General features: G+C 37.4%; 2 protein-coding genes across 2 annotated transcripts in view; one reads left to right on the top strand and one right to left on the bottom strand.

The window, feature by feature from the left end:
• LOC126175425 (WW domain-binding protein 2) overlaps positions 1 to 4665 on the bottom strand; it is a 129037-nt gene extending 124372 nt beyond the window's left edge. Inside the window, exon 1 of the mRNA XM_049922223.1 lies at positions 4514 to 4665. Within this exon, the coding sequence (XP_049778180.1) occupies positions 4514 to 4569 (56 nt within the window). The 5' untranslated portion in view covers positions 4570 to 4665. The remainder of the gene's footprint in view (positions 1 to 4513) is intronic.
• A 90-nt stretch (positions 4666 to 4755) lies between these two features.
• LOC126175423 (equilibrative nucleoside transporter 4) overlaps positions 4756 to 18543 on the top strand; it is a 176084-nt gene continuing 162296 nt past the window's right edge. The window contains exons 1-5 of the mRNA XM_049922222.1: positions 4756 to 4922; positions 5032 to 5248; positions 5361 to 5515; positions 5599 to 5727; positions 5874 to 5948. Coding sequence (XP_049778179.1) covers positions 4889 to 4922; positions 5032 to 5248; positions 5361 to 5515; positions 5599 to 5727; positions 5874 to 5948 — 610 coding nt within the window. The 5' untranslated portion in view covers positions 4756 to 4888. The remainder of the gene's footprint in view (positions 4923 to 5031; positions 5249 to 5360; positions 5516 to 5598; positions 5728 to 5873; positions 5949 to 18543) is intronic.

Here is an 18543-nt window from a genome sequence, read left to right as displayed (position 1 = left end):
ATTTATCACCATAATGTGCAATCCCTGCGTAATAAGATCGATGAAATTAACGTTCTATTAACACATGAACTTAATGATATATCAGTGTTATGCATTTCTGAGCACTGGCTTAACCCAGAATTAATCCAGAATACGAAAATAAAACAAATTTGTCTTGGCTGCTTACTACTGCAGGAAAAACAGCAAGCAGGGTGGAGTAGCAATTTACACAAAGGATAATGTAGATTTTATTACACTACCTGACTTAACTAGGGCAAATGTCAAAAAGGATTATGAAATTGCAGCTATAAAAATTACTCAGTTCAACCTGGTTATTGCTACAGTTTACCGATCACCGTCCGGGAATTTTGAACTTTTCTTAAACAAAATGGAGTCATTGCTAAATAAAGTAAATAAAATGGATTGTGAATTGATAATCTGTGGTGACTTCAATATTGACTTCCTCACGAATAGTGGAAATAGGGAGACCATTTTGAACCTTGCAACGTCCTACAATTTAAAGGCTGAAGTACAAGCAGCTACCCGAGTATTAGAAACTTGTCAAACAGCTCTTGATCAGTTTCTAGTAAAGAAGAGTTTACACAACACCTCACTAAAAATTTTCAATGCAGGTTTTAGTGATCATCTTGCTCAAATATTAAGCATAAAAGTACAAGGCAGTATTATTAACAACATGTCTTTTAGAACAGCATATCGAAGCTATAATCAGCATAATGTGAACTACTTCAACAACTTATTACAGAAAGAAAAATGGCTAGGAGTGCCCAAAATGAACGATATAAATGAAAAATTCAACACATTCATTGATACACTAACCCATTTCTTTGAACTTGCATTCCCACTGAAAACATTAACCATACGGGGAAACTCTAGAACAAACAGCTGGATCACAAAGGGAATAAGGGTTTCATGCCAGAAGAAAAGACTACTTCATGAAATATGTAACTCAAAAAATTCCTCACCTGTAGTACTCGCATACTATAAAAAATACTCCAAAATATTAAGAAAAGAAAAGCAGCAAAAATAATGCATAATGATGAAATCATTTTTAATTCAGCCAATAAATCAAAGGCTATGTGGAGTGTTATAAAAAAAGAATGTGGAGAATACAGACAACCTTGGAAAAATATAACACTATCACATAAAACCAAAAAAGTAACAAACCCCTTCGAAGTAGCCAACACATTTCACAACTTTTTCACAGGTGTTGCTGAAAATATGTTACAATCAAACTTTAAGAGCATCCAGGCAAATGAATATAAAATAAGTGCATGTAGATGATCAATGTACATCAGTTCTGTTTCACAAGATGACGTAGCTAAAGCAATAAAAGGACTAAAAAATTCCAAATCGGCAGGTATTGATGGTATACCTGCAACAATGTTAAAGAAGAGCGCATCAAACCTAATTGAAGTACTCACACATTTATGCGACTGCTCACTTCAGGCAGGCACTTTCCCTGATGTGTTAAAAACATCAAAAGTTATTCCTGTATATAAAAAAGGGGATAAAGACAATGTAAATAACCACAGACCCATCACAATTTCCTCCTGCATCTCTAAAGTACTGGAAAAAGTTATGTATGAGAAACTTATGAAATTTATAAATAAAAACAGCATCCTATGTAATGAACAACATGGATTCAGAAATAAGAGGTCAATGACAACTGCTGTCTATGAGTGCATCAATTCCATCCTAAACCTGATGGACAAAAAACAGGAAACAATAGGAGTCTTTATTGACTTGTCAAAAGCTTTTGACATGGTGGACCATAAAATTCTGCTATCAAAGCTAGAAAGACATGGTATTCGAGGTCTGTCCAACAAGTGGATCAGTTCCTTCCTGACAAATCGTATGCAGGCAGTGTGCGTCAAGCACACAAATATTGAACTAAAAACTGTATCTAATCACTTATAAACAAATAAAATGTGGTGTACCCCAAGGATCCGTATTGGGACCCCTTCTGTTTCTTCTGTACATAAATGATCTAAGCTTAAATATTGATGCACACAAATCAATCATATTTGCAGATGACACCACGATTCTACTAAAAGACGACGAACAGTTACAGCAGACAGTAAACACGGTCATGAAACAACTTAGCAGCTGGGCACAGAGTAATCAGCTTGTAATAAACAGTAAGAAAACCGTTGCTCTAAAATTCCACAATGTTCCTAACAAGGACATGTTTATCCCATCAGTCTCTATCAATGACAAACCAGTTGGTAACAGTACTGAAACCAAATTCTTAGGACTTTGGCTGCAAAGTAACATCAGATGGAATGAGCATATTGAATATCTCAATGCAGAACTGAGCAAAACATGTTATCTTCTTTGTTCATTAAAATCATGCTGTAGTGAGAAAACAGTATTGAATGCATATCATGCGTACTTTCATTTTCGTCTTAGATATGGGGTCACCCTCTGGGGAAACTCTAAAATAGCTAATAGCACTTTTAAACTACAAAAAAGGGCCATTAGAATCTTGTTTGGGTGCAAGCCTAGAGACTCTTGTAAACCCCTGTTTAAGACATCTGGTATTCCCCCATTACCGTGTGTATACATTATGGAAACCCTTTTGTTCTTTAAATTAAATGTAATAGGCAAGGACCAGAGACTACAAAAAAACTGTGATATACATGAGCACTTTACCAGACAAAACAGAAACTTACATATGATTCAAATCAGCACAGCACTGTGCCAAAAAAGTACTTTTCACATGGGAGTTAAGCTTTATAACAAACTTCCTGAAAGCATAAAAGCTATCACTGAGGTCAATACATTTGGAAAATCTCTAAAGTCATATTTACAGCATCACTGCTTTTACTCCATTGAAGAATATTTAAATATTTATGAAATGTATTATATAAATACTTACGTGTAAAGTGTATTACTGTAAGCTTAAATGTGAATGCCTTGAAATTACTTTCAGCCTGTATATTTATAACTTGACTTGTCCAATGTCTTATGCATAAGCTGCTATGTAGACAACAGGACCAATAAAATACAATCTACAATATAAACAGAAAATGGCACAAAAGCAGTGAATTTTCATTAAATAAAATAATTAATCTCTAACAACAAAATTAATTTTTAAAAAAATACCCGTGTTAAGTTGTAGCCAATACTCCAACAAATAACCAGTGAAAATTTCAACTTCCTAGCTCGAATATTTTATGACAAAACAAGTAACTTTTTTAACATTGGAAAGATATGGCTTTCTGGAGCTCCTTATGAAACAAATGCTAAACAGAGTCCAAGCGGCACCAAGGAGAGCAGTGAAAGATGTTTTCAATGTATCTGAATGAATAATCTTCTACACTGACCTGACACAAAATCCTAAGAACTTTTTGTCTTCCACTGAACTATGTCAACAGGTCAAAACAATCTACCCATAGTCATGTCTATCAATCTGGCACTAAAACATAGGATTAAATAGATCATTGTGCAGCCCTACATATTAAACGTACATTAATGAGATAAATTTTGCAAATTATATTATTGTAGAAAAGAATCTGTAAAACCAGTCTTCAGTTAGTGTGATCATATGTCCAATTAAAACGTTGGTTGTGGTGCTGCACTGATCTGAAGTACAGTTCAGGGCTCAGATGGCGAAACCAACTGGTGAATATAAAATAAACGTTCTGAAGTAGTCCTAGTTTGATATATACGTTCCGTGTGTGTTTAATATGTTACATTATAAACATATAAAAATGTGACAAATATAGGAAAACTGAATTACATAGCAGTAACACACACTTTTATATATATATTACTGTATATTAAGAAATAAAGAAGATATCAGGTACATCATAGTATTTCAGGCACAATTGCTTTTCTCACGCCATGGATGCAGTGAACAACAATTTATAGAATAAATACTTAGTTTTGGATCTTGACCATGTTACTTAAGTCAGAATAACGCCCAGGCTGTTGTTTCCCAATATCAAACTACGTTCAAAACATTTGAAAACATTGCACTTCTATATGTGACGAGAAATTTCGGGAATACACGAGAACGACGAATATCATATATCACTACTTAATAAAAATGGGAAATTGGTAAATGTTTAAAGGTTAATATAAATGTTTGAGCCCTATCTGAAAGAAGTACGTTGTTTTCAGCATAGTTCATTTTAAGTGCATAAGAGGGACACGAGAATTATAAATACAAAAAAATGGGGGGGGGGCAGAAACCACCAATACAATCTCAGTACCAAGATGACACCAATTATTTGAGTTCAATTTTAACTATTGCGTAATTTTGTAGAACACTTACTCAAATTCGGTATCGTTAGTACTGCTCAAATGTTGATGTTACCGGTCTACAAATTATAGGGAAATATAATGGGCATGCAGGATTCAAATATAACGAGCAATTAAAGAAATAATGCACGGGAACACGGGAGTTTCCAACACAAATATTGACAGGTGATGTCAGAAAATTCGAGACCGATATCACAAATTTGTTCTTATCTTGCTACGAATGGATATTCGCTGAAGCACTACTGACCATTCTCCGGAATGAATTAACACGCCTCCGTTGGCGTGTGCTGTATTTAGCGACATTTCAAAAATTTCTATTTGCTCCCAGCCGAAAGCCACAATCTCAACTTCCTCACTGAGAATGTGTCACTCAAGATCTGTGTGCTTCCCGTTAGTGTCTTGTTTGCCATCACATGACTGCGTGACGTAACCACCGGGAGTTAATACATCGCTGGCTTTAAGCGCAAAAATCAATGCACGTATTTTAACAGACATGCGTAGAAGTAGTTGTGCTGTGGCTTGGAAGTATGAAGGACTCTGTGTATATAAATATGAGGCATCCGTTGCATAAATATTGAAACATGACCGTCTTTCGACTGATAAATGCAGGAATGCCTGATGTATGAGTTTATCGGCTCAAAAGGTCTCAAAACGCGGTACGCTCTCCGCTTGAGAGATGCTGTCGGGCTCCATCCTAGCATTTGAATTTGTAAATAAAATGTATAGATAAAAACAGCCGCTATTGACATTGACACCTTTCGACAGTTGGAGAAATTTTGGCAAAATTGGAGACTGAGGCAACTCGAACAACAATGGACGAAAACTTAAGCAGAGGATACATACAGTTAGGGAAAGCCCGAACAGCAAATGACTTCAGATTTACAAATGGTTTCAGCCATCTCTCGCCGCCAATTGATAAATGTAATTGCATATATTTTGCGCTTGTATTGGCTGGTGTCGGATTTCTTCTTCCTTATAACAGGCAAGCTTCTATGTGTTTCTGTGATGCAGAGTGTGTCAACAGGAGTGACAGTATTTGCTACATATGGAACTGCGCAAACTATAGATTCAGTAATGAAATTTCTTTCTTACAGCTTCATTATTGCCGTGGATTATTTTCAAGCTCGTTATCCTGGGACTACCATTGTGTTTGACATGTCATTAGTTTACATTGTGATGGCATTTTTTGCCGTGCTTGCAAATAATGTTTTAGTTGAAACATTGTCCTTGGACACCCGGATCACATTTGGTAAATAGAAAAGTTCAGTATTCATACCATCCCATTAGAAAAAAAAGAGAATTACCACATGCAAATTACTTTTTATGTTGCAGGTTATCTGGTATCATTCATAACATTATTTTTTGTAGCGGTATGTGAAATATGGTGGGAAGCATTTGGAGCATCTACTTCATATACTATAAATCTAGTAGCTGTTGCTGTTGTTGCTCTTGGCTGCACAGGTAGGCATCAATTTCAGTATTCAGCATCTGTTGAGAGAATATTTCCCTGACGAAAACAGAGCCATGCTGAATGGAAATAGTAGATTGTATGTCGATTTATAATATAATGAACTTAACCATTTAATTTTCAAAATGTTTCCTTTCAGTACAACAGTCAAGCTTTTATGGGTATACTAGTATGCTTCCAAGCAGGTATACACAAGCTGTAATGGCTGGAGAAAGTAAGTTTTCCTTTCTCATTCTCCTAGTTCTAAGTCATTTTCAGTGAAATAAATAAATAAAATAAACCTTTCACTTCCATCTCGAAATGTCAGTTATTTAATGAGAAATAAATCCCTTTTGCCAGGTGAATGTATACGGTGTTTAATCTTGAGATACAGCAGTGTATTTGTGACTTAGCATCATCTTTTAGACAAGCTATGTTATCGTACCAGAAGGCTGATGTGGTTTCTCAGTCTCTTTTGTCATTCATCCATCATGTTCTGTAGGTCATGTCATGAAGGAGAATGTTTAGAGATGTAGAAGGGAACAAGGCACATATAAACAAAGAGAAGCAGCTAACACAAGCTTATTCTGTTTGTGCTATTAAGAGTGAATTGGTACTATATTCTGTTTCTGTCTAGAGGGCTAAATGTATTTAATAAGATAATACAAAAAATACCACTTTGAAAGAAGCTATTTCCATAGCTATGCATATACAGGGTGTTTCAAAAATGACCGGTATATTTGAAACGGCAATAAAAACTAAACGAGCAGTGATAGAAATACACCGTTTGTTGCAATATGCTTGGGACAACAGTACATTTTCAGGCAGACAAACTTTCGAAATTACAGTAGTTACAATTTTCAACAACAGATGGCGCTGCGGTCTGGGAAACTATATAGTACTATATTTTCCACATATCCACCATGCGTAGCAATAATATGGCGTAGTCTCTGAATGAAATTACCCGAAACCTTTGACAACGTGTCTGGCGGAATGGCTTCACATGCAGATGAGATGTACTGCTTCAGCTGTTCAATTGTTTCTGGATTCTGGCGGTACACCTGGTCTTTCAAGTGTCCCCACAGAAAGAAGTCACAGGGGTTCATGTCTGCCGAATAGGGAGGCCAATCCACGCCGCCTCCTGTATGTTTCGGATAGCCCAAAACAATCACACGATCATCAAAATATTCATTCAGGAAATTAAAGACGTTGGCCGTGCGATGTGGCCGGGCACCATCTTGTATAAACCACGAGGTGTACGCAGTGTCGTCTAAGGCAGTTTGTACCGCCACAAATTCACGAAGAATGTCCAGATAGTGTGATGCAGTAATCGTTTCGGATCTGAAAAATGGGCCAATGATTCCTTTGGAAGAAATGGCGGCCCAGACCAGTACTTTTTGAGGATGCAGGGACGATGGGACTGCAACATGGGGCTTTTCGGTTCCCCATATGTGCCAGTTCTGTTTATTGACGAAGCCGTCCAGGTAAAAATAAGCTTCGTCAGTAAACCAAATGCTGCCCACATGCATATCGCCGTCATCAATCCTGTGCACTATATCGTTAGCGAATGTCTCTCGTGCAGCAATGGTAGCGGCGCTGAGGGGTTGCCGCGTTTGAATTTTGTATGGATAGAGGTGTAAACTCTGGCGCATGAGACGATACGTGGACGTTGGCGTCATTTGGACCGCAGCTGCAACACGGCGAACGGAAACCCGAGGCTGCTGTTGGATCACCTGCTGCACTAGCTGCGCGTTGCCCTCTGTGGTTGCCGTACGCGGTCGCCCTACCTTTCCAGCACGTTCATCCGTCACGTTCCCAGTCTGTTGAAATTTTTCAAACAGATCCTTTATTGTATCGCTTTTCGGTCCTTTGGTTACATTAAACCTCCGTTGAAAACTTCGTCTTGTTGCAACAACACTGTGTTCTAGGCGGTGGAATTCCAACACCAGAAAAATCCTCTGTTCTAAGGAATAAACCATGTTGTCTACAGCACACTTGCACATTGTGAACAGCACACGCTTACAGCAGAAAGACGACGTACAGAATGGCGCACCCACAGACTGCGTTGTCTTCTATATCTTTCACATCACTTGCAGCGCCATCTGTTGTTGAAAATTGTAACTACTGTAATTTTGAAAGTTTGTCCGCCTGAAAATGTACTGTTGTCCCAAGCATATTGCAACAAACGGTGTATTTCTATCGCTGCTGGTTTAGTTTTTATTGCCGTTTCAAATATACCGGTCATTTTTGAAACACCCTGTGTCAGTATGTTGAATATTTGTATCAGTTTACCTACTGATACCAAGTGCCGGCTTTGTAACATGACGTAAAAAGATGTTATTAACTTTGTAAGTGTATAAATAGAAAGAGAACAGAATACTGACAGTTTTTTTTTTTCATATATTATTTTTTGGAATTTAGGTTCTGGTGGCCAACACAGGTGTGTCTATGTTAGATTGGAAGGAACAGGGTGTGAAATGGCAAAGAATTCCATTAATCTGACTATTTCATGTTTCTCTGAGTCTTGCTGCTGTTTCAGAATTTATTTAATGCCACTAAACAAAGTGCTGCAGCAATTATTCAAATTTGCCATTACTGAACTACTTGAAACCTCATATGATTTGATTTTTTAAAAGTTTGGTCTGTTGATTACATATTTTACAAGTAGTGTACTAGTAATGTAGGACATATGATCACTTATATATGGTATACTATTTTACTTATTTTCTAAAAACAATTGGTTGGTTATAACATTAAAACCCGCAGTTTACCGGCCTAAGTTTAAGTGGATGGATAAGATAGTGAAATAAATTAAGGTACATATTTTAATTGGAATGATATAACTAAATAAATTTACCTTTTACAAGTTAAAATACAATTTATCATCATAACTTGAGCTGAAATACAAAATTTTATTCTCATGACATAAGTATTGCATTTTTACTTTTAAAGCTATGTTATTAACTAAGTGATTTCCTCTACCATTACGCAAAAGGATGCCTTATAACTCTATGAATTCCTTCATTTTATAGAAAAGTTCTTCTATGAGGCAAGTTTTCAATTTGTTTTGGGTCATTCCATGTCCAGTGTCCCAGTTTAGAAGATGATCCCAGCTCAACCATCTTCAATTTTGATGAAATTTGTACAGGATGTACCTGAGGGCCCTACATGAGCTTATGCAACGTTTCAGGCTCACCTGTAACTTGTTTGAGGTGCGCTGGAGCCATTTATGTGAAGACCTGCGCTGGAGCCATTTATGTGAAGACCACTTTTACAGAGACTGAAAAGTCGTGAAGAAATCGTCAAGTTTGGCATTAGACTGTTCCTAATGTAAAAGAGATAGACTCTTGCTTCTGGGTATAGTGGTACAACTTTGTGTGCTCTATACACATACTGGTATCGTGTACACTATCAATTTTCTTCTTATAGACAGCAACATCTTCATCTTCGTTTGGGTCTGCAGAAATAATTAATCACATCATAGCCTCTTATTATTAAATTAGCACTTCTAGTTTTTTGTTGTCTAGGTATTGAATATTTTGGTGCAAGGATTTAATTATATTTTCCTTTCAATGCCTCTGGAGTTATTGAATCTGTTGTAGCTACAGACTGACATGTGACCAAATTGTATTCATTATTATTTATCTTGTCTTTCTTCTCTTTTATTGGCTGTGGAATAAAGAACAGAATACTGAGGTGAGGGCATAGGAGGCTAATAACAGAAATGAAGAAATAGCTTCTCGGCTCTTGGCAAGATTAATGTAGTTTATTAAACAAATTGTTCCAGATTCTGTCTACAGGTTCTCAGTGCAACCTTGTCCAGCTAATGGCTGATGCAAGCTAAATACTACTACACACAGTCATGTCACCAACAAATTTAAAATTCACAGACATTACATTGGCAGTCAGTGTTTCTTGGTGGCCACTGAAGGCAGGGTCTACTTTTGCAAACTGTACCTTCTGTGTCTGGTTTGAGCGAGATACTTGCTCATGCAATGAATGGACAGTAGGCTGTATTGGTTTGATTTATTTGGCAACATTATTAGAGGATATTACATGGACCACCTTCTCAGTTAACCTTTGTATGTCTAATTTTTAAAATACTGACAATATTCTCAGAGTGGCAATACCTTGATTAAGAATGTTGGGTACATTTATGATGGCTTAAAGTAATAATTTTTATTGCACCTGAAGACATGGCTGTAAGCCATGAGACTGGTAGTGTGGTCAATTAAGATCAAGTTTATCAGCTGCTATTTTTATTCATCAATAGTGGTATCAAATTCAGTTGATCAGCTGGTCAAGAAACTTATCCCAATGTGCATGCTCTACGGAGCCATTTCTCACTTTGTTAACAGAGAGATAATGCTGTTGTCATGTTTTGCATATTTCCATTCTACTCTCTCCTACATTGTAATCATCTGCAAAAATGCTGCAGGAGCCAAAAAAAAAAAAAAAAAAATCTTCAAACCTCAGAAACAACCTGTGAGATGTCTCTGACATTGTAGGCTCTCCCGGCGTAACAAGTCTTGAAAGTCTCTTTGGGTTTGCTGCCAGATCCTAAAATCGATTCGATATCTCACCGATCCAACTGGTCGCCATTTTCAGGAAAATGCTGTGTCTGCTGATGAGTTCCACTGAGAACTCCAGTTCTCAGCAGGCCTCATCAGCAGGCACAGCATTCTCCTGGAGCTCGCACTATTTGTCCACGAGACTCAGAGGGCCATAGACACGGGTTCCCAGGTAAATGCCATGTTTCTTAACTTCCGCAAGGCGTTCGATACAGTTCCCCACAGTCGTTTAATGAACAAAGTAAGAGCAAAAGGACTATCAGACCAATTGTGTGATTGGATTGAAGAGTTCCTAGATAACCGAACGCAGCATGTCATTCTCAATGGAGAGAAGTCTTCCGAAGTAAGAGTGATTTCATGTGTGCCGCAGGGGAGTGTCATTGGACCGTTGTTATTCATAATATACATAAATGACCTTGGGGATGACATCGGAAGTTCACTGAGGCTTTTTCCTGATGATGCTGTGGTATATCGAGAGGTTGTAACAATGGAACATTGTACTGAAATGCAGGAGGATCTGCAGCGAATTGATGCATGGTGCAGGGAATGGCAATTGAATCTCAATGTAGACAAGTGTAATGTGCTGCGAATACATAGAAAGAAAGATCCCTTATCATTTAGCTACAATATAGCAGGTCAGCGACTGGAAGCAGTCAATTCCATAAATTATTTGGGAGTACGCATTAGGAGTGATTTAAAATGGAATGATCATATAAAGTTGGTCATCAGTAAAGCAGATGCCAGACTGAGATTCATTGGAAAAATCCTAAGGAAATGCAATCCGAAAACAAAGGAAGTAGGTTACAGTACGCTTGTTCGCGTACTGCTTGAATACCCCCCAGCAGTGTGGGATCCGTACCAGATAGGATTGATAGAAGAGATAGAGAAGATCCAATGGAGAGCAGCGCACTTCATTACAGGATCATTTAGTAATGGCAAAAGCGTTACAGAGTTGATAGATAAACTCCAGTGGAAGACTCTGCAGGAGAGATTCTCAGTAGCTCGGTACGGGCTTTTGTTGAAGTTTCGAGAACATACCTTCACCGAGGAGTCAAGCAGTATATTGCTCTCTCCTATGTATATCTTGCGAAGAGACCATGAGGATAAAATCAGAGAGATTAGAGGCCACACAGAGGCATACCGACAATCCTTCTTTCCACGAACAATACGAGACTGGAATAGAAGGGAGAACCGATAGAGGTACTCAAGGTACCCTCCGCCACACACCGTCAGGTGGCTTGCGGAGTATGGATGTAGATGTAGAGATGGCAACCAGTTGGATCACCGAGATACTGAATCGAGTCGATTTTAGGATCCGGCAGCAAACCTGAAGAGACTTTCAAGAATGTGGGGTCTCTCTCTGAACATCGTGAAGGGATCTCTTCAAGTCTCTCTGAATATTTATTTTCGTAGGTCAATATACAAACTCACTGACAATGTTTATAGCTGACAACATGGAATTATTTCAAAAAAATTCTGATGTTCACAAGTACAACACAACACTGATGAAAAATTTCCTCCATGACTCTGTTACTCTCATGAAAGTACACAGCAGAGATTATGATTAATGTATGAAAGTATACAATAAGCTTCTTCTCAACTTAAGAAAGGAAATTAATAATGTACAGGTTTTCATAAGGGACATTCCATGTAAAGTGTCCTAGGGCTCCCAGCTCGACCATCTTCAATTTTCATGAAATTTGTACAGGATGTACCTGAGGGCCCTACATGAACTTATGCAAAGTTTCAGGCTCACCTGTAACTTGGTTGAGGTACTAGAGTCATTTTCATGACTACCACTTTTACAGAGACCAAAAAGTCAAGGAGAAGTCGTCAAGTTTGGCATTACACTGTCCCTAATGTAAAAGAGCTAGACTCTTGCTTCTTGGTATAGTGGTACAACATTGTGTGCTCTACACACAAATGTTGCAAATAGAGTTCAGAAAACAATACATTTGGCATAAACTCATTTCAAAGTGGGCAGCAAATCATGTCGTGAAAAATTTGCCCCATACTTTAACAATGCATCAGTAGTGGAGAAAGTGTGCTATGGACGTGGTCTTTTGCCAAACTACTGTCTGTCTGGGTGTTTAGTGCATCACAAATTTTGGCCTGGCTTGTGTGTTTAATTACTGTGCTACCATCCTGTAAATTTGCTAAAAAACATGAATGTATCAAAATATACCCGTGTTCAAAGTCGTGTATCTCAAAATGGACACCTACCACATTACATTCATTAACACCATTCAACAGAGCACATTTCATTCTATTAGAAAAACTTATTTTCATTTTGTCTCTTTGGGTAAGGTGCCTAAAATTTGGAATTTTGTTGATTATGTCTTCATTGTTTAAATATTCATTTTGCTGTTTATTCGGTGATTTTAAACCTGTTTGTGACAGGTTCATTGCTAAATTTAACCATTTAACTGTACTAGAGACTTCTACATAATTTTTGGGGAGCTGAATGCTGGAGTTCTCAGCAGGACTCATCAGCAGACACAGCATTCTCATGAAGATGGTGACCAGTTGGATCAGCGAGATATCGAATCGAATTGATTTTAGGATCCGGCAGCAAACCCGAAGAGACTTTCAAGACTTGTTACACCGGGAGAGCCTACAGTGTCAGAGACCCCATACATTAATCTCACAGGTTGTTTCTGAGTTTTTTTTTGTTTTTTTTTTTTTTTTTAAATGCTCCTGCAGCATTTTTCCATGTGATTACAATGTAGGAGAGAGTAGAATGGAAATATGCAAAAAATGACAACAGCATTATTTCTCTGTTAACAAAGTGAGAAATGGCTCCTAGTGCAAGCACATTGGGCTACGTTTCTTGACCAGCTGATCAACTGAATTTGATACCACTATTGATGAATAAAAATAGCAGCTGATAAACTTGGTTTTAATTGACCACACTACCAGTTTCACTGCTTACAGCCATGTCTTCAGGTGCAATAAAAATTATGACTTTAAGCCATCATAAATGTACCCAACATTCTTAATCAAGGTATTGCCACTCTGAGAATATTGTCAGTATTTTAAAAATTAGACATACAAAGGTTAACTGAGAAGGTGGTCCATGTAATTTCCTCTAATAATGTTGCCAAATAAATCAAACCAATACAGCCTACTGTCCATTCATTGCATGAGCAAGTATCTCGCTCAAACCAGACACAGAAGGTACAGTTTGCAAAAGTAGGCCCTGCCTTCAGTGGCCACCAAGAAACACTGACTGCCAATGTAATGTCTGTGAATTTTAAATCTGTTGGTGACATGACTGTGTGTAGTAGTATTTAGCTTGCATCAGCCATTAGCTGGACAAGATTGCACTGAGAACCTGTAGACAGAATCTGGAACAATTTGCTTAATAAACTACCTTAATCTTTCCAAGAGCCGAGAAGCTATTTCTTCATTTCTGTTATTAGCCTCCTTGGCCCTCACCTCAGTATTCTGTTCTTTATTCCACAGCCAATAAAAGAGAAGAAAGACAAAATAAATAATAATGAATACAATTTGGTCACATGTCAGTCTGTAGCTACAACAGATTCAACAACTCCGGAGGCATCGAAAGGAAACTATAATTAAAGCCTTGCACCAAAATATTCAATACCTAGACAACAAAAACTAGAAGTGCTAATCTAATAATAGGAGGCTTTAATGTGATTAATTATTTCTGTAGACCCAAATGAAGACAAAGATGTTGCTGTCTATAAGAAGAAAATTGGTAGTGTACAAGATACCAGTTACTGCAACCTTCAGCATGCATTAAAAAAGATTAAGGAATTACTGGAATGTGAGTAAGGAACCAGAATTTTCTGTCTATACAGGTCTCCAGATGATAATATTACAACATTTCTGAAAAACCTTGCAAAATTGTTTCTGAAGTCTAACATGAATGGTGGTGTAATATGTGGAGACTACAACATAGAAATGGGTAGTAGAGAATTAAAACCAAAACAAGAATTAAAAGAAACATTATTTCAATGTAATATTAAAATAATAACAAATGTTCCTACAAGAATGGCAGATCAGTCAAGCCATCATTCATAACATTATCACTAATATAGAAAATAGTGAATGTGAAGCAGAAGTTCTGCAAACAGCAATCTCTGATCATGAGAGTTAATGTTATGTATCTACAAAAATAGCAGCTCAAGAACAGAAATAAAGCAAGAGAAGAGCAAAGTCAGGATTATAGATCTACAGTACATGAAATTTTTAAAATAACATTGAGGAAAGAAGATTGGATTGAAACAATACAAACCCAAAGCACGAATGAGAAGTATGGTGCATTTCTTAACACACTAATGCATTCCTCTCATGCAGTCTTCCACAGAATGATGTGTCAGGTAAAGAAAGTTACAGCAGGAAGTGGATAACAAACAAATAAAAGAAATGTGCATTTCGTGGAACTGTTTCAGCGTCACGATCGGCCTCATCTTAATACAGCCGTCAGGCGTAATAACATCAGACTTGGGGGTGCGCTGATGACAAAAGGCATGAGTCACATTTCAGTGGTGTCGGTGGAGACTATCATCAGGATGGGTTTCACTAGACATGGCCTGCACCTCAACCGGTATGGAAAGGGGAGGTTGGCAAAGCTTACAGGTGACAGCATAGGTGTAGGTGGTGGGATCACTCATGGGAAAATTCCGGTAGTTGTGGGTGTTAGAGCTGTACCTTTTTTAGATTGAAGTCAGCTGATAGGTATTCCTGCTTAAGGGAAGTCTCTCTAACAAAGAAACCACTTTCGACAAAGCTTAGGTATCCGATTAATGAGGGAATTAGTATATTTCATCAAAAGTATACAAGGTATTAGAGATAAAGTTAGTGAACTGCTTATAGATGTTGGCTCTGAAATTATTGGCATATCTGAACACTTCTTAAATAAGGAGATAATTCAGAGGCTTCCTTTACCGGGATACAGGTTGGCTGGCAGCTTTTCTAGGAGCTCTTTGCGATGTGGGGGAGTAGCCATGTATGTGAGAAACGGTATCCCATTTGAGTCAATTGATGTTTCAAAGTACTGCACTGAAAAGGTGTTTGAATGTTGTGCAGGTATGGTTAAATTTAGTGGAGCTAAACTTCTTACTGTTGTTATTTATAGATCCCCAGACTCCGATTTCACAACATTTTTTGCTAAAGCTAAAGGAAGTTCTTGGTTCACTTTATAGGAAATACAAAAAGTTAGTTATATGTGGTGACTTCAATATTAATTGTATAAGTGACTGTGCAAGGAAAAGGATGCTGGTAGACATCCTTAATTCATATAATCTTATGCAAACCGTATTCTTTCCAACGAGAGTTAAAGGTTACAGTAGAACAACCATAGACAATATTTTTGTTCATTCCTCATTACTAGAAGGGCATTCTGTTAGCAAAAAGGTGAATGGCCTTTCAGATCATGATGCAAAAATTTTAACTCTAAAAGATTTTTGTGCTGCAACACGCGTTAAATATAGTCATCAACTGTTTAGGAAAGCTGATCCAGTTGCTGTAGAGACCTTTGTGAACCTTATCAAGGAACAAGAGTGGCAAGATGTTTATAGCGCTGACACAGTAGACGATAAATATAATGCTTTCCTCAAGACTTTTCTCGTGCTCTTTGAAAGTTGCTTTCCATTAGAACGTTCAAAACACGGTACTAGCACAAACAGGCAGCCCGGGTGGCTGACTAAAGGGTTAAGAATATCTTGTAGAACAAAGTGGCAATTATATCAAAACGTTAGAAACAGTCACAATCTAAATGCAGCAGCCCATTACAAACAGTATTGTAAGGTGCTTAAAAATGTTATTAGGAAGGCAAAAAGTATGTGGTATGCAGATAGAATAGCTAAGTCTCAGGATAACATTAAAACCATATGGTCAGTCATAAAAGAAGTGGCTGGTCTGCAGAGACAGGTCGAGGATATTGAATCAGTGCGTAGTGGGAATGTCCGTGTTACTGATAAGTCACATATATGTACAGTATTTAATAATCACTTTCTGAGTATAGCAAGTGAACTAAATAGAAACCTAGTCCCAACAGGGAATCATATAGCGCTCTTCCGAGACTGTTAACTGAAATGCTCCTCCATGATACTGACAAGAGGGAGATTGAGTTAATAATTAAATCACTAAAGACCAAGAACTTTCATGGATATGACGGGGTATCTAGCAGAATACTGAAGCATTGTTCTATGTATGTTAGCCCAGTACTTAGCCATATCTGTAACTTTTCCTTTAGGAGTGGTCGGTTTCCTGACCGATTAAAGTACTCTGTAGTGAACCCACTTTATATAGGAAGGGAGACAGGGATAATGTTGACAATTATAAACCTATTTCTATGCCATCGGTGTTTGCTAAAGTTATCGAGAGGGTTGTATATACAAGGTTACTGGAGCATTTAAATTCACATAATTTGCTGTCAAATGTTCAGTTTGGTTTTAGAAATGGCTTAACAACTGAAAATGCTATATTCTCTTTTCTCTGTGAGGTTTCGGATGGATTAAATAAAAGGCTGCGAACGTTAGGTGTTTTCTTTGATTTAACAAAGGCTTTTGACTGTGTTGACTACAAAATATTACTGCAGAAGTTGGACCATTATGGAGTAAGGGGAGTAGCTTACAATTGGTTCGCCTCTTACATTAAGAACAGAAAGCAGATGGTAATTCTCCGCAATATTGAGAGAGGTAGTGATGTTCAGTCCCAATGGGGCACTGTTAAGTGGGGCGTTCCCCAAGGGTCAGTGCTGCGGCCACTGCTGTTTCTTATTTATATAAATGATATGCCTTCTAGTATTACAGGTGATTTAAAAATATTTCTGTTTGCTGATGACACCAGCTTGGTAGTGAAGGATCTTGTGTGTAATATTGAAACAGTATCAAATAACGTAGTTCATGAAATAAGTTCGTGGCTTGTGGAAAATAATTTGATGCTAAATCACAGTAAGACTCAGTTTTTACAGTTTCTAACTCACAATTCAACAAGAACCGATATTTTAATGAGACAAAATGGGCATATTATAAGTGAGATGGATCAGTTCAAGTTCCTAGGCGTTCGGATAGATAGTAAGCTGTTGTGGAAAGCCCATGTTCAGGATCTTGTTCAGAAACTAAATGCTGCTTTATTTACCATTAGAACAGTGTCTGAAATAAGTGACAGTTCAACACGAAAAGTAGTCTACTTCACATATTTTCATTCACTTATGTCATATGGTATTATTTTTGGGGTAATTCTTCTGATTCAAAAAGGGTATTTTTGGCTCAAAAACAGGCTGTTCGAGCTATGTGTGGTGTAAGTTCGAGAACCTCTTGTCGACCCCTATTCAATAGTCTGGGAATTCTGACATTGCCCTCGCAGTATATATTTTCTTTAATGTCATTTGTTGTTAGCAATATTAGCTTATTCCCAAGAGTTAGCAGCTTTCACTCAGTTAATACTAGGCAGAAACCAAATCTGCATGTGGAATGCACTTCCTTGACTCTTGTGCAGAAAGGAGTGCAGTATTCTGCTGCATCCATTTTCAATAAGCTACCACAAGAACTCAAAAAATCTTAGCAGTAGCCCAAACACTTTTAAGTCTAAAGTGAAGGGTTTCCTCATGGCTCACTCCTTCTATTCTGTCGAGGAGCTCCTGGAAGAGCTGAAAAATTAAGCAAATTCCAGTGTTACATTGTTGATTTTCTTTATTTAAACTTACAAATTGTCACCTGAATATGTTTCTTATATTTCATTTTATCTGTTTCCACTACTGTGTTATAATTTCATGTATTGACTCGTTCCATGACCATGGAGACTTCTCCTTAATGTGGTCCCACGGAACAATAAATAAATAAACTAAGGACTAGAGTGAAAGAACTCAAACAGGGAATATGAAGACACACAAAAAGTATCAGAAGGACAGGCAATCAATAAGAGTTCAATAAACTGAATTGTAGCAAATTCATATCATAAAAGTAAAATAGGATGGGACATAATCAACACTGAAAGATGCAGTGAAAACAGTATAAATAGAAATCTTACTAACTCAACTGAAGTGAGAATAGTATAGTTACAGATGGAGCAAAATAGCTAATATACTCAACAACAATTTTATAGATGCAAAATTTAGAGGGGGAAAGAAATCAACAGAGGTCACAGCATCATAGAATGCTTGGGCAACCATCACTCTCAATGTTCCTGGAACCAAAAACAAAAACAGAACTCATAAAAATAACTCAGATATTAAAGTCCAAGAAGTCTGCAGGAGACGATGAAATATCAAATTATCTAATAAAGCAT

This window comes from Schistocerca cancellata, chromosome 3 (genome assembly GCF_023864275.1).
Source record: "Schistocerca cancellata isolate TAMUIC-IGC-003103 chromosome 3, iqSchCanc2.1, whole genome shotgun sequence".
Classification (NCBI taxonomy): Eukaryota; Metazoa; Arthropoda; class Insecta; order Orthoptera; family Acrididae; genus Schistocerca; species Schistocerca cancellata.
The sequence above is the reverse complement of the archived record's forward strand: the minus strand, read 5'-3'. Positions and strand labels throughout refer to the sequence as shown.